This window comes from Lacerta agilis, chromosome 9 (assembly GCF_009819535.1).
Source record: "Lacerta agilis isolate rLacAgi1 chromosome 9, rLacAgi1.pri, whole genome shotgun sequence".
Lineage (NCBI taxonomy): Eukaryota > Metazoa > Chordata > Lepidosauria > Squamata > Lacertidae > Lacerta > Lacerta agilis.
Genome location: NC_046320.1, coordinates 11,229,288 through 11,241,927, shown reverse-complemented (window position 1 = coordinate 11,241,927; position 12,640 = coordinate 11,229,288). Strand labels below are relative to the sequence as shown.

At 42.2% G+C, this 12,640-nt stretch overlaps 1 protein-coding gene across 2 annotated transcripts in view; it reads left to right on the top strand.

Moving 5' to 3' along the window:
- Nucleotides 1–12,256, top strand: part of SH3BP2 (SH3 domain binding protein 2) — a 28,264-nt gene extending 16,008 nt beyond the window's left edge. For both annotated transcript variants that reach the window (XM_033160418.1, XM_033160419.1), the window contains exons 5-13: nt 1,040–1,110; nt 1,990–2,078; nt 4,160–4,225; nt 6,113–6,695; nt 7,882–8,005; nt 9,739–9,794; nt 10,236–10,317; nt 10,430–10,489; nt 11,084–12,256. In XM_033160418.1, coding sequence (XP_033016309.1) covers nt 1,040–1,110; nt 1,990–2,078; nt 4,160–4,225; nt 6,113–6,695; nt 7,882–8,005; nt 9,739–9,794; nt 10,236–10,317; nt 10,430–10,489; nt 11,084–11,221 — 1,269 coding nt within the window. In that variant the 3' untranslated portion in view covers nt 11,222–12,256. The remainder of the gene's footprint in view (nt 1–1,039; nt 1,111–1,989; nt 2,079–4,159; nt 4,226–6,112; nt 6,696–7,881; nt 8,006–9,738; nt 9,795–10,235; nt 10,318–10,429; nt 10,490–11,083) is intronic.
- The last annotated feature ends 384 nt before the right edge of the window (nt 12,257–12,640 follow it).

Genomic DNA, 12,640 nt, shown 5'->3' with positions numbered 1-12,640 from the left:
TAGTCATGTAGAGCACTGTATTGTATGTTAACTGTATGGTGAATTCTTAGGGGCTGCCTGGACTTCAGCTACTTACAGGTGAAACTCGAAAAATTAGAATATCGTGGAAAGGTTCATTTCTTTCAGTAATTCAACTTAAAAGGTGAAACTAATATATGAGACATGCAAAGTGAGATATGTGTCAAGCCTTTATTTGTTATAATTGTGATGATTATGGCGTACAGGTGATGAGAACCCCAAATTAACAATCTCAACTTTGGGGTTTTCATCAGCTGTGTGCCATAATCATCACAATTATAACAAGCAAAGGCTTGACATATCTCGCTTTGCATGTCATGAGTCTACTTCATATTGCTTACATAAATGGACTTTTCCACGATATTCTAATTTTTCGAGTTTCACCTGTATTATGTAGTAGAGACTACCTTACCCTCAAACAAAACCACCTGAGTGATTGAGGGAAGGGCAAAAGTTGGTCTTTAGAACTACAGAGATTCGAAAGACTAGAAAATGAAACAGAAGCAAGAAGGAAAAGTGCACTAGAGTGGAGGGGAAAGCAGTAGCTCTTTAGGATCCCAGTATGGTGTCCAAATAACTCACTTATCATTCCCAGTTCCAACTTCACTCATTGGTTAAAAACACTGAAAGATGGGAGCAGCCAGGCTGGCGTATGCCACAGAAATTGCTTAGAATGGTGCCTGCATATTTTTCTTCATCACTTTCCTTCTAGTAGGGTGAGAGGTTTACTTCTTTTTTTAAAAAAAATGAAAGCTTAGGGTCTGTTCTGCATTGCAGGCATGGGCCATAGTGCAGTTGTATCATTCATACTATTAAAAATCTGGCCGTGGTGTGAGCTTGGCCCATGTCAGATTACTCCCCTGTATAAATCTTGGATAATAGTTGCTTTGAAAATACAAATTAGTTAATTGAATATTACATGCTTCTTTGCTGCTTGTGCAGTTCTATCTTGGAAACATACCTCTTTCAAAATGCTTGTTGCTTACAAATCCTACCAAATAATGCATCATTTGTCTTTCAGGACTGGATGGCCTCACTTAGAAGAGAAATAGATCACTACCACGAGAAGAAGGAAACTGTTACTGACTTAAGGTCTGCACCTGCTGGCACAGGCATCATGGCAGAAGAATGACAAGGAACTTGCCTTAAGCCGCCTTCCTCAGCCTGGTGCTTGCAGAAGCTTTGGACCAACTCCTTTTTTCTCAGACCACTGGCCATGCTTGCTGGGGCTGATCTGAGTTGTATTCCAAAACATCTGGATGGTGCCACACGGGCTACCCCTAAAGTAGGGAAGAGAATAAAAATAAATAAATAAATACTTTTATTATTGGTACCCTGCCCATCTGATTGGGTTGCCCCAGCCACACTGGGCGGCTTCCAACATACAGTGGTACCTCGACTTACGAGCGACTCGACTTCCGTATTTTTCGACTTCCGAATGACCTCCGGAAGCAAAAAAATGGGCGCCGCTTCCGAATTTTTTGACTTGCGAACGGAAAGCAGCGGGACGATACCTCGACTGCGGTTTTTTTGACATATGATTTTTTGTTTTTGCCGTTTGGAGATGGCGCCTTCGACTTACGAAGATTTCGACTTACGAGGGCGCCTTCAGAACGCATTAACTTTGTAAGTCGAGGTACCACTGTATATAAAAACACAATAAAACATTACACATTAAAAAGCTTCCCTATGCAGGGCTGCCTTCAGATGTCTTCTAAAGGTTATATAATTACTCATCTCCTTGACATCTGGTGGGAGGGCATTCCACAGGGTTGGAGAAGGCTGCTATAAAGTCTAAAATAAGAATGTTGCCTGTTAATACAATATCATTTTGTCAGTAACATAAGATTATAGTTTTCCAGTTACTTTGTATTTCCACAATCAATGTGCTCTTGTTTTTCTCTTCCCATAAGTCCAATGTACAAGTGCCATCTCTAAAAGCGCTCTCTCTCTCTCTCTCTCTCTCTCTAGTGATTCTGGTTCAGATGTTGACAGTTTCTATGGCTCAATAGAACGACCCATTAATATACACTACTCTCAACATTTAGTGGAAAATTCAGGTGAGAAGATAATTTAGAAGTTCCCCTTTCATAAAGGTGATGCGCCTGGTAGACATTTTTCCTGTGGAGTGAGGCAGAGGGAAGAACTTTTCCAGTGGCTGGGCCAGATCCTGGGTTCCCCAACAGGGCTACTTTGACAGGTGGGTGGGACTGCCCACCATCAATCACCTGACTTCACCTTGGATCTTCCTCTGCTGCACAGCTAGGACTCAAGTGCTGCTTGCAGTCACTGCTGGTCAGTTTACAGGTGATGACTTCAGGCTCCGCATTATGGAGTTCCCAACATGGCTCTAACACTGCCAATCCCAGCAGGCTTCTTTCACTGGTGATCAGCTGATTGACTGTGGCAGCAAGCCTCTCCTGCCAAGGAACAAACAGGAGCACACATTAAGTCTCCTGATCATTTGTTGCCAGCCACACTCCTTAGCCACAGCTGCCACCTGTACTTCCACAGACAGCAATGAGTGCAGGAAAACCCCCAAAGTGAACAATGCCCTTTGTGGGAAGGCAACCCTATCCAAATCAGGTTTGACTTAACAGTTGTATTCCACCTTTCCAACAACAATGTTGAACCCAAAGCTGTTCACAGTAATAGCAATAACGTTTTAAATTAGCAACTGATACAATCACTATAACCATATGAAAAACACGATAGCATATAAATAAGGCAGAAGACAAACCAAAAAACTGTTAATACAATTTTGTATGAACTCTTAGTTATTCAAAAAAATATCAGAAATGGCACCAGCTCTGGGGCAGTTGATATGTTCTCTCTGGGAAGGGAGAATTCACTTTCCCAGACAGCAAAGTATTTCTTAGGTTTTAGTCTCCACTTCTGTTTCACCCTCAAATAAAGAAACTGATCAAATAAAGAAACGACATTGTTTTTGGAAGGGTGGGGCAACAGGTTCCAAAGAAGATCCAGATTGTCTATATCTTTTCTCCATGCGAGAAGCTTAGGACCACTCCTTTCCGCAGTCCCTTTGGACTGGCTTCCTTCTCTCCTCCCAGGTGCACAAACCCCAGGAAAAGTGCCCTAGAGCTCTTGCCCTTTGGCTCACCCCAGAGAACTTGTACCACTGCCAAAGCATGAGCTCTTAAAGGTACATGGAGGGAAAGAGAACAGACAGCATCCCTAATTAGTAGCAAAGCTCATGTATCATGGTTGTCCCTAATATGGTGAACTTCATGTTATGGATCATTAAGAAACAAGTTGAAAATGAAGTATCATAGAATTGTTATGCAAATCTATAGTGAGACCACACTTGGAATACTGTGCCAGCTCACCTGGAAAACAGGTACCGTACTATAGAGCTGGAAAAGGTTAAGGAAATAGCAGCCAAAACGATCAAGTGACTAGAGCCCCTATGAGGAAAGGTTGCAAAATCTGGGACTTCTTAGTTTAGAAAAAGGCAATGGGGGTGGGTACATGAGAGAGCTGAAGTCAGACCACCACAGAACATTCCAAGATTATGACTGATGTGGAGAAAGTGAGGAGAGAGAAGCTTTTCTCCATCTCCCATAACACTAGAACCTGGGGCCATCCATTGAAGCTGAATGTTGGAAGACTCAGCCATCAAATGGCGCATAGTTTAAACTGCGGAATTCTACAAGACGTGGTGATGGTCACCAATTTGGATGGCTCCAAAAGAGGGCTAGGCAAATTCCTGAAGGATAAGGCTATTCTGTACTTCCACTGGCGGAGGATGCATGTTGCTGAATACCCCTTGCCGGCCACCACAAGTCAGGAGAGCACTGTTATAATTGGCCCCTTGTGGAATTCCAGAGGTATCCAGTTGCCTACTGTGAGAATAAGAATCTGGACTAGGTGGGCCTTTGTCTTGATGCAGCAGGGCTTCTCTTCTGTCTTTTATGTTGGTTGCTTGCCTTTTAAAGGGGCACTGCACCACCCCCACAGCAAGTTTTGAGAGGCCTTGTGTACGGATGTGAGCAGAATGCTACTGGCTTTGTGTCATTTCCAGCCCAATCATGTTTTCCTCTGGCTGGTCTTCTGCAGAGCCCCTGACATGTACTGTCAAGTAACCTTGCTGTGCTATTTAATGCATTACCTTGATTTTCAGATTATGACCAGGATGAAGATGATGAATATTTGCAACCAGATAACTCGGATGTTATAAAGTGTGAAGGTATGTGGAACTAGGAAGTTACATCTCCACAGAAACCGGGTCAATGATTTGCAGAAATCTGACCAGCTATGGCCTGTAACTAATTAGTGAAATTGGTTGGTGCAAAGCTTGAATTAAATGAAGACGATTTATTGGTACTTGGTAAGAGGAGAAAAACCTTGAGGGTTTAATGAAAATAATGATCTATAGCAGGAATGGCTAAAGTTACATTCACCATTGGTAAACTCTCTGGCACCCACAGCCCAGCAATGCGGAAAGTGGGTGTGGCTACCCTAGACTTTACATATACCCACTTGCATGAACACATAGCTCCTCATTTTCAGTGTATCACCCCCTCCCTGCCTATCGAATGGGCCAATTCCCATTCCTATCAGGACACTGGGTTGGGTAGACAGATTTAAAACTCTCTACCTATCCTAGCATTGTCTACTCTAAACTCTTGCTTTTTGCTGCCACTGGTAAAAATCAGGTTAGCATCCCAGAGAAATGTTTATTCCAATGGGGAGGAAGGCACACAGGAAGAGTCACCTCATGCACCTTCCTCTTTGTGTAAATTGTGCTGCACTCAGCCTGCCAAACTGAGGTGAGCTAAGAGAAGTGAGATGTCTCCCTGCTGGTGGGGAGAGGAGTCTACCCTTCTCCATTCCAGCAATGCGATACTTTAAAGGGTGATCTCAAAGGATGAGTGTGTGCATGCTCATGGTAAGCGACCACCTCTGCACATGGCCCTCAGGGTCAAAAAGGGTGCTCACCTCTGTGCTGAAGAAATACATTACTTTTAAAAAAATAATAATGAATAAATCCAAATATAAACATGGAAAAGAAATGATTAACAACAAGAACAATCCAGCTGCAACTTACATTAAGCATATATATACTCGGTTTTCGAACGTAATCCGTTCTGGAAGACTGAGTTCTGAAACGTTTGAAAACCGAAAACTCAATAGCTGACAGCTAGGTCCCAGGATCTTGCACTCAGCAGAAGCCGTGTGGCATGTTCGACTTCTGAGGCGCGTTCGAAAGCCGAAGCATTTACTTCCGTGTTTATGGCGTTCAAAAACCAAAATGTTCGTCAACACAGATGTTCGAAAACCGAGGTAGCCCTGTTTAGGGAAGCTTTTAATGTTTAATAGTCTATTGTATTTTAATATTCTGTTGGAAGCCACCCAGAGTGGCTGGGGAAACCCAGCCAGATGGGCAGGGTATTAATAATAATAATAATAATAATAATAATAATAATAATAATAATAATATAAGCGATCTCAGTTCCTAGCTACACCTGCCACTCTCTAGGCATGCTGCCTTCTATTGTAATATATTGAGATAAGCTATATCCTGCTTCTGAATTAAACTAGGTTTCCCAATTAGTCAATCTCACAACCCTTTTAAAAGAACAAGTAACTTTCCAAGTCTCTTCAAATCTGAATTGCAACATCTGTGCTGAAGTCTTGATCACCAAAATCCCAAATGGTACCTCTGTCACTCATTCTTCCCACAAAATATAACTTTGGGATGCATCCTGAAGTGTCTTTCCTTGGATACCAGATAACGGTTTGGTAACTGACGAGACTCCAAACGAGCACTTGGACTAGTGTCCTGCTGAGTGATGGCCAGATCTAGACCATGCGCCTTCCTTCTCTGCCACTACCAGGGTCTGTGACTTACTCTAAATCACATACTAAATGGACTGTAATGCCACTAACTTCTTAAATACAGTTTTTTAAGTGGTTGTTGTCGCTTGTTCTAATTTCTGCATCTCTATTTGTGCCTCATGGCATTTCTTCCTCTCTCCCATTTACAATTTAAATAAATTTGTCAGATTCTCCTCTGAGTAGAAGACACTTCCATTTCAATGACTGGCTTGTTCTGCTTCTTTTTTTTACACAGATCATGTAGTATCTCCACCAGTGTACCCGCCTCCTCCGGTTCCATCACCGGGAAAAGCTTTCTGTCCAGAGACAAAAGCACACTCATTCTCCGGCAGGTGTGGTGTGCCAGTGCTTCCAGCGCCCTCCCTGAAGAAAAGCTTAACAGATGTGAGGCCTGAAGTCCTCTTAAGCAGGAGAGAATTCCCTTTTCAATACCAAGCAGAGCATGATGTGAGACCCCACCCAACACGTCATCAAATAACTACCCAGGGTCCACCAGTGCCTCCTATTCCTCTGGCCAAAAAGCCCACCTACCTCACAGAGAGTTGCTCTTCTTCAGGTATACGTCTGCCGCTGACCTGCGCTTTACTTACTGCTGAAGAGAGTCAGAGGTTTAAAGAGAAAAAACTTTCTGCACAAGTGCCTCCTCCATTGCCAAGCAGCAAGCCCAAATTACCACAGCATCTTGTGACTCCACTGGTAAATACCCAGGCACCAAGGAAACCTGGACTTTTGACACCAAAAGTACCAGCTAAGCCTCAAGTGCCTTGTGAGAAACCACGTGTGCCTGTTTCTAAACTGGAGAATCCTTTGCCTCCACAGTAAGTTGGAAAACAAATGTGTATTGATCATCTTGGGAGATTCTGATGTTAATTCAATTATGTGGTAGTAATTTATTTGCCATCCCTCCACCTCCTTGCCTTGGAATAGAAAGCTGCCAGAGAAGTCTTGCAAACAATTTGCTGAGTTTCCAACCTTACAAATAAATGCTCACAGTGAATAATTATTTTTTTTTAATCCCCTTATAATCTCAGATTTTAGGAGGGGGGTGGATTAAAAAACTAAGCAAAATTTAAAAACACAACTCAAAGGGAAAACATTCGTGAATATTTTCCCTTATTATTTTTTTCTGTTGATGTAACATCAGAGGTGGCAGAAGAACATAATTTTTTAAGCCCCTGCTTGCTGCTGCTGCTGCTTCACAGAGTCTAACAAACGGCAAAACACTGCAGTTTTTCCAGGCTGCTGACTAAAACCCTGTCCTGGTTGCCTGAATTCGATTCCTGATTGCTTGGTGACTGTATTTGTGGTCCCCTAATCCTAATTAAGGGACGCGGGTGGTGCTGTGGTCTAAACCACAGAGCCTAGGAGTTGCTGATCAGAAGGTCGGCGGTTTGAATCCCCACAACGGTGTGAGCTCCTGTTGCTCGGTCCCTGCACACGTCAAAGTGCAAGTAGATAAATAGGTACCTCTCTGGCGGGATGGTAAACGGCGTTTCCATGCGCTGCTCTGGTTTCACCAGAAGCGGCTTAGTCATGCTGGCCACATGACCCGGAAAAACTGTGGACAAGTGTCAGCTCCCTCGGCCAGTAAAGCAAGATGAACGCCGCAACCTCAGAGTCTTTCACGACTGGACTTAACTCCCAAGGGTCCATTACCTTTACCTTTAATCCTAATTAAACATCTGGAATGGCTTTAGATAGTTAGCTTTCAGACTTGCTCCCAGGCATTCTAGGATCCCTTGGAAGTTTTACTGGGAGTTTCTCAATGGAAGATCAACAATGGTGAGCAAAGCGACTTGTCTGCTTTTGCCAGTTTTTGCCTGCTGTGTGCAGCCACAAGTGTTACATGTGCATTTATTGGTTGCATTGGATTATTCAATTTGTATGCTTCAGTTATAAAGACTCAGTAGATCTATCCCAGGCTCAGTTCATATGAAGCACTGGGCATATGTGAATCTCCTTACGTAATCTGTTAACAATGTGGCATTTCCTTTCCAATTTCAGTTTAGACTCTCCTAGAAGATCTTCTCCAGACGGACAAAGTTTCCGAGTTGCCTCATTTGAGAAACCACTATTGCCTTCAAAATCAGACTTATCTGGAGAAGAGTCCGATGGTGACTATGAAAAGGTAAGGCAGCTCATTCCATAAGATTGCTCTGCTTTATACAGTCCTATCCTGTTGGCTGGTACCAGAACCCTGATACACCTTGTACAGTATTTGGAATTGATGGGCAAATCATCTAATGATCTTTAAACAAGCAGAACTGATTCATATGTTACTGAGTGGCTACAGCAAAAGCACTTGTAAAGTAGGAGTATACACTAAATTCACATGCAGCTCACCATGACATTGCCTTTGCATCAAAAAAAATAATGCAGTGGTATTATTCATTACTATTATTTATTAAATTCATATGCTTCCCTTCATCTGAAGATCACAGTCTAAAGTTGTTGAACACCTGACTCCCACAAGCCCCAGCCAGGATAGCCAGTGTTCAAGGATGATGGGAGTTGTAGTCCAGAAACATCTGGGAAATTGATGCAGTAGGAATGTTGTAATGTGTGTCACAGTATTCAAATATGTAGTCCATAGTGTTTGAAAATGTGGGCTTGTACTTGCAGCAAGTAGCAGATTAGGACAAGAAAGTAGTTGCAAGTGTGTTGTTGTTGTTCAGTCGTTCAGTCGTGTCCGACTCTTCGTGACCCCATGGACCAGAGCACGCCAGGCACGCCTGTCTTCCACTGCCTCCCGCAGTTGGGTCAGACTCATGTTGGTAGCCTCGAGAGCACCGTCCAACCATCTCTTCTTCTGTCGTCCCCTTCTCCTTGTGCCCTCAATCTTTCCCAGCATCAGGGTCCTTTCCAGGGAGTCTTCTCTTCTCATGAGGTGGCCAAAGTACTGGAGCCTCAACTTCAGGATCAGTCCTTCCAGTGAGCACTCAGGACTGATTTCCTTCAGAATGGATAGGTTTGATCTTCTTGCAGTCCATGGGACTCTCAAGAGTCTCCTCCAGCACCATAATTCAAAAGCATCAAGGCGATCAGCCTTCTTTATGGTCCAGCTCTCACTTCCATACATCACTACTGGGAAAACCATGGCTTTAACTATACGGACCTTGTTGCAAGTGACCAGTAGCAAATAGCTTATGACCTCCATTGTTGACCTGAAGGGTATGGCTGGCTAGCCATCTCTCAGGCTTTGAGTCCACAGCCTCAAGGCCCCTTAGATCTAGCTCCAGAAGGTAAGCAGGGAGCCCATCTTTATGCACCCGGGACAATAGCTCCTACCATTGCCAACCAAGTCTGGTTGTGAACCGTTGCCACATGATAAGCCCCACTCAAGTGGGGTGGGGGGAAGGCCAAGCATTTGGTAGATGTATGCAGGATGTTGATTCCATAAGTTGCTGCAGACAGTGTCTCGTGGTGATTACAGTTCTAAGAGACACAGAGGAGGGACAGAGTTTGGAAGCAGCAGCCCCAAGCCCATGCTTGGTGGCACCTCACCCTCCCGCAAGCCTGGCGCAAAGAGGGCACTCTACCAGGCTTTTATTGAGTGCTAAGTCAAGTTACAGAATTGTTGGTACTGCTGCATCTGCCTTTTATTATTTTAGTCAGTATTCTGCATTTCCTGTAATTTGGCATTGAAGGGAAAAAAAACTTGTGTTGATGAAGTTCCAACTCATAATTCAACTCTCTTAATGTTGCCCCAACGTCACATATGCTTCCCTATGTGTGTGATTTGGGCTTGATCCACAGATGGGTGTGGTCACGTGTGATCGATCGTAAAGTTGCTTTTGATAGGCATTTACCTATTGCACTCTTTTTATTCTTTTGGCTTGACAATCCTTTTTTTTCATACAGGTTGAGCTGCCTAATTCAGTATTTGTGAACACCTCTGAATCCCTTGAAGTTGAAAGGTAAAATACATTTATTGCAACCCGTTGTGGTATGTTTATATTTCCTAGTGCTTGCTGCAAAAATTAGTCAGAAAACTGAGGGGAAATAGCTGCTGGCAAAGAGCTGAAAACCAGAATTCTAGGCATTTGATATGTACTGATATGTACTATTGTAGTATTGATTATTGGGTGCTGAGAGCTTTGAAGATGGGATCCTGTGGCAACTTAAGACTAGGTTAGATTGCTCTCATTGATGTGCAGTATGTATCTGTTTCCCATAATGGGTATGTTGTGGTTTCCTCAAATATCCATGTTCTGAGTGGCTATGCAAATCTTTAACCTGTTCTGAAAATGAGTGCTTTTGCTGAGAATTCAATTGGCAGGTTTGTCATAACTGCCATATTGAAGCTTGTTTTTGTTGTTTCAAAAAAGTAACAATCCAGTATTTTCCTACAATTTTAGGATGTTCAGATCAGAAAATCCCACAGGACACCCGAAAAGTGGATTATTCTGTATTAGGAATTCATCCACAAAACCTGGCAAGGTAATAAACCAAATTGTAATAATGTTGTTCGCAGTATACCAGCTGGGAAGATGTTTGGGACATGGTTGGTGTTGTAAGGTGTTTATCTTGATTTTTTCTCTCCTCCTTTAAGGTATTAGTTGTATGGGATGGATCTATTAGGAAAGTGAGAAACTACAGAATCTTTCAACAGGTGGGTAAAAACATGGTTTGCAGCTATTCCCTTCTATTTTCTGTGATTGAATAAAACAATATTCACTGTACTTCTAAACTAATCTTCCTTCACAGAGTTTGGGTTACAGTGGTATCTCAGTTTTCAAACGTAATCCATTCTGGAAGACCGTTCGACTTTTGAAACGTTTGAAAACTGAAGCATGCATTTCTGGAAGCATTTACGTCCAGAAAACTCAATACGGAAGCCATGTGGCACGTTTGGCTTCCGAAAAGCATTCAAAAACCGAAGCAGTTACTTCTGGGTTTTCGGCATTTGAAAACCGAAACGTTCGACTTTCAAGGCGCTCGAAAACCAAGGTACCACTGTATAAGGAGATGTAGAAGGGCCTCATCCGATTGTTCAGATTTAGGTCTTTGTATGTTTGAAGCGAGGAAATACAGTATTCTGATCTGAACATTAACCAGAATTAGGCGTGCAAACATTCTGGAGTGTAGCCAATTAGTTATGTTTTGCTGTATGTCAGAGTTGCTCTGAGTTGTATGTCTGTTGTATTGTCATGGAATGTTCTGTGGTGGTCAGTGACTTCAGATGTCCATTTTACTTCTGCAACAGGACTCAAAGTTTTACCTGGAGGCAGATGTTGTGTTTCTAAGCCTTGGAAGTCTGGTTGAGCACTACGGCAGCCATGTCTTGCCCAGCCATCCCAATCTGCTCCTCCAATTTCCTTACGGCTATTCTGGACCCAGGTGACAGATCTACCTAATCCACTCTCGCTCTAACACCAAGCACAGTTATGGAATCCTAGGACGCAACTGTTGACCTTCCCCATTAATGAACAGTTACAGTCTGATTTCCCCCTCCCCACTCCCCCTGTGCTTTTCATAAAGAGTCTGGACCAATTACAGAAGAGGGCTGAATACACCTCCTCTAAACTGCTGTACCACTAAGTGAAGTTGAATGGGTCATCTGGACAACTGATAGAGCTACTAAGAGACATGTCTAGAAGCAAAGTGCAGCTAATGACTTCTTGCTGTGTGTTTTCCTGGCTGGTTTTTGACTCATCACTGGTGCTTGACAGAGTTTTTAAATAGTTTATAATTTAGCTATAAATAACACAAAACCCACCCAAACCACAGCATGCTTCCCCCCCTTCAGAATATAAAGTTAGTAGCTTTGTAGTTTGTCTTGTCATCCCTGTATGTTTAGCAATCTCTTTAGACTAACGGTTTTAAAAATATTTATTATTAAGTACATTTCTGCACCATAATACAAGCCATACATGAATGTGCTTTGTCACTTTTGCTTTGTCACAATTGTGATATTTTAAGGGCATTTGGATCTCATGATAATTGTCAGAGTAAGCACCAGTCTCTCTCACTCTTACACACATCACACAATATTGTTGTATTTTGCACTGCTTAATGAGTTAAAAAGCACCTCTGTGCAAGGGTAACTGTGTGAAAATTCAGCTGATGCCAAATTGTAATTTTGGAAAAATCTACCAGGGATATTGAAGTATATGCACTTTTTGCTATTAACACCAAATAGTTGAGTTAAAGAAATGTGTTGACCATATGATTAACCGTAAGTATTAACCCAATGAATAAATAGAATGGCAACTTGTTTTTATCATGCAAATTAATGTGAAAAATAAGGGTTTTTAATGTCCTATATTTCATTATTTTTATATTGTAAGAACTATACCAACGAACTATGGCTCTTATGAAAGAAGAACTCTACTGAACAGGGTTTATATAAAGACTTCTCAATCTGTGATTTGTATTGGTACATCTGTGATGGCTCCTGTATAATTATTTGGTTCAATATTAAGTCAACAGTTCCATACTACATCTTTCACAGTGTATTCATTAGAATTTTGCTGTGCAAGAGACCTGTGTCTTGAACGCAAGGCATTTCTATGGAAGTTGTGTTGTATCAAGGTAAGGGAGACTTTCTGCACCAAGTGCTGAATGCAGATGCTTCAAAGATGCTTATAATCAAACCGGTGCATCAGACTAAAGAAATGGTTCAAGTCCTTGTCATATATAGCACGCATGAGTTACTTACCATAGATAGTAGTTATGTGTACATACACCACAAATGCACAAAATTTAAGTTTAATCCAGATACAAAGAAAATACTGTTGTGTGCTATTCCTATATAAAATAT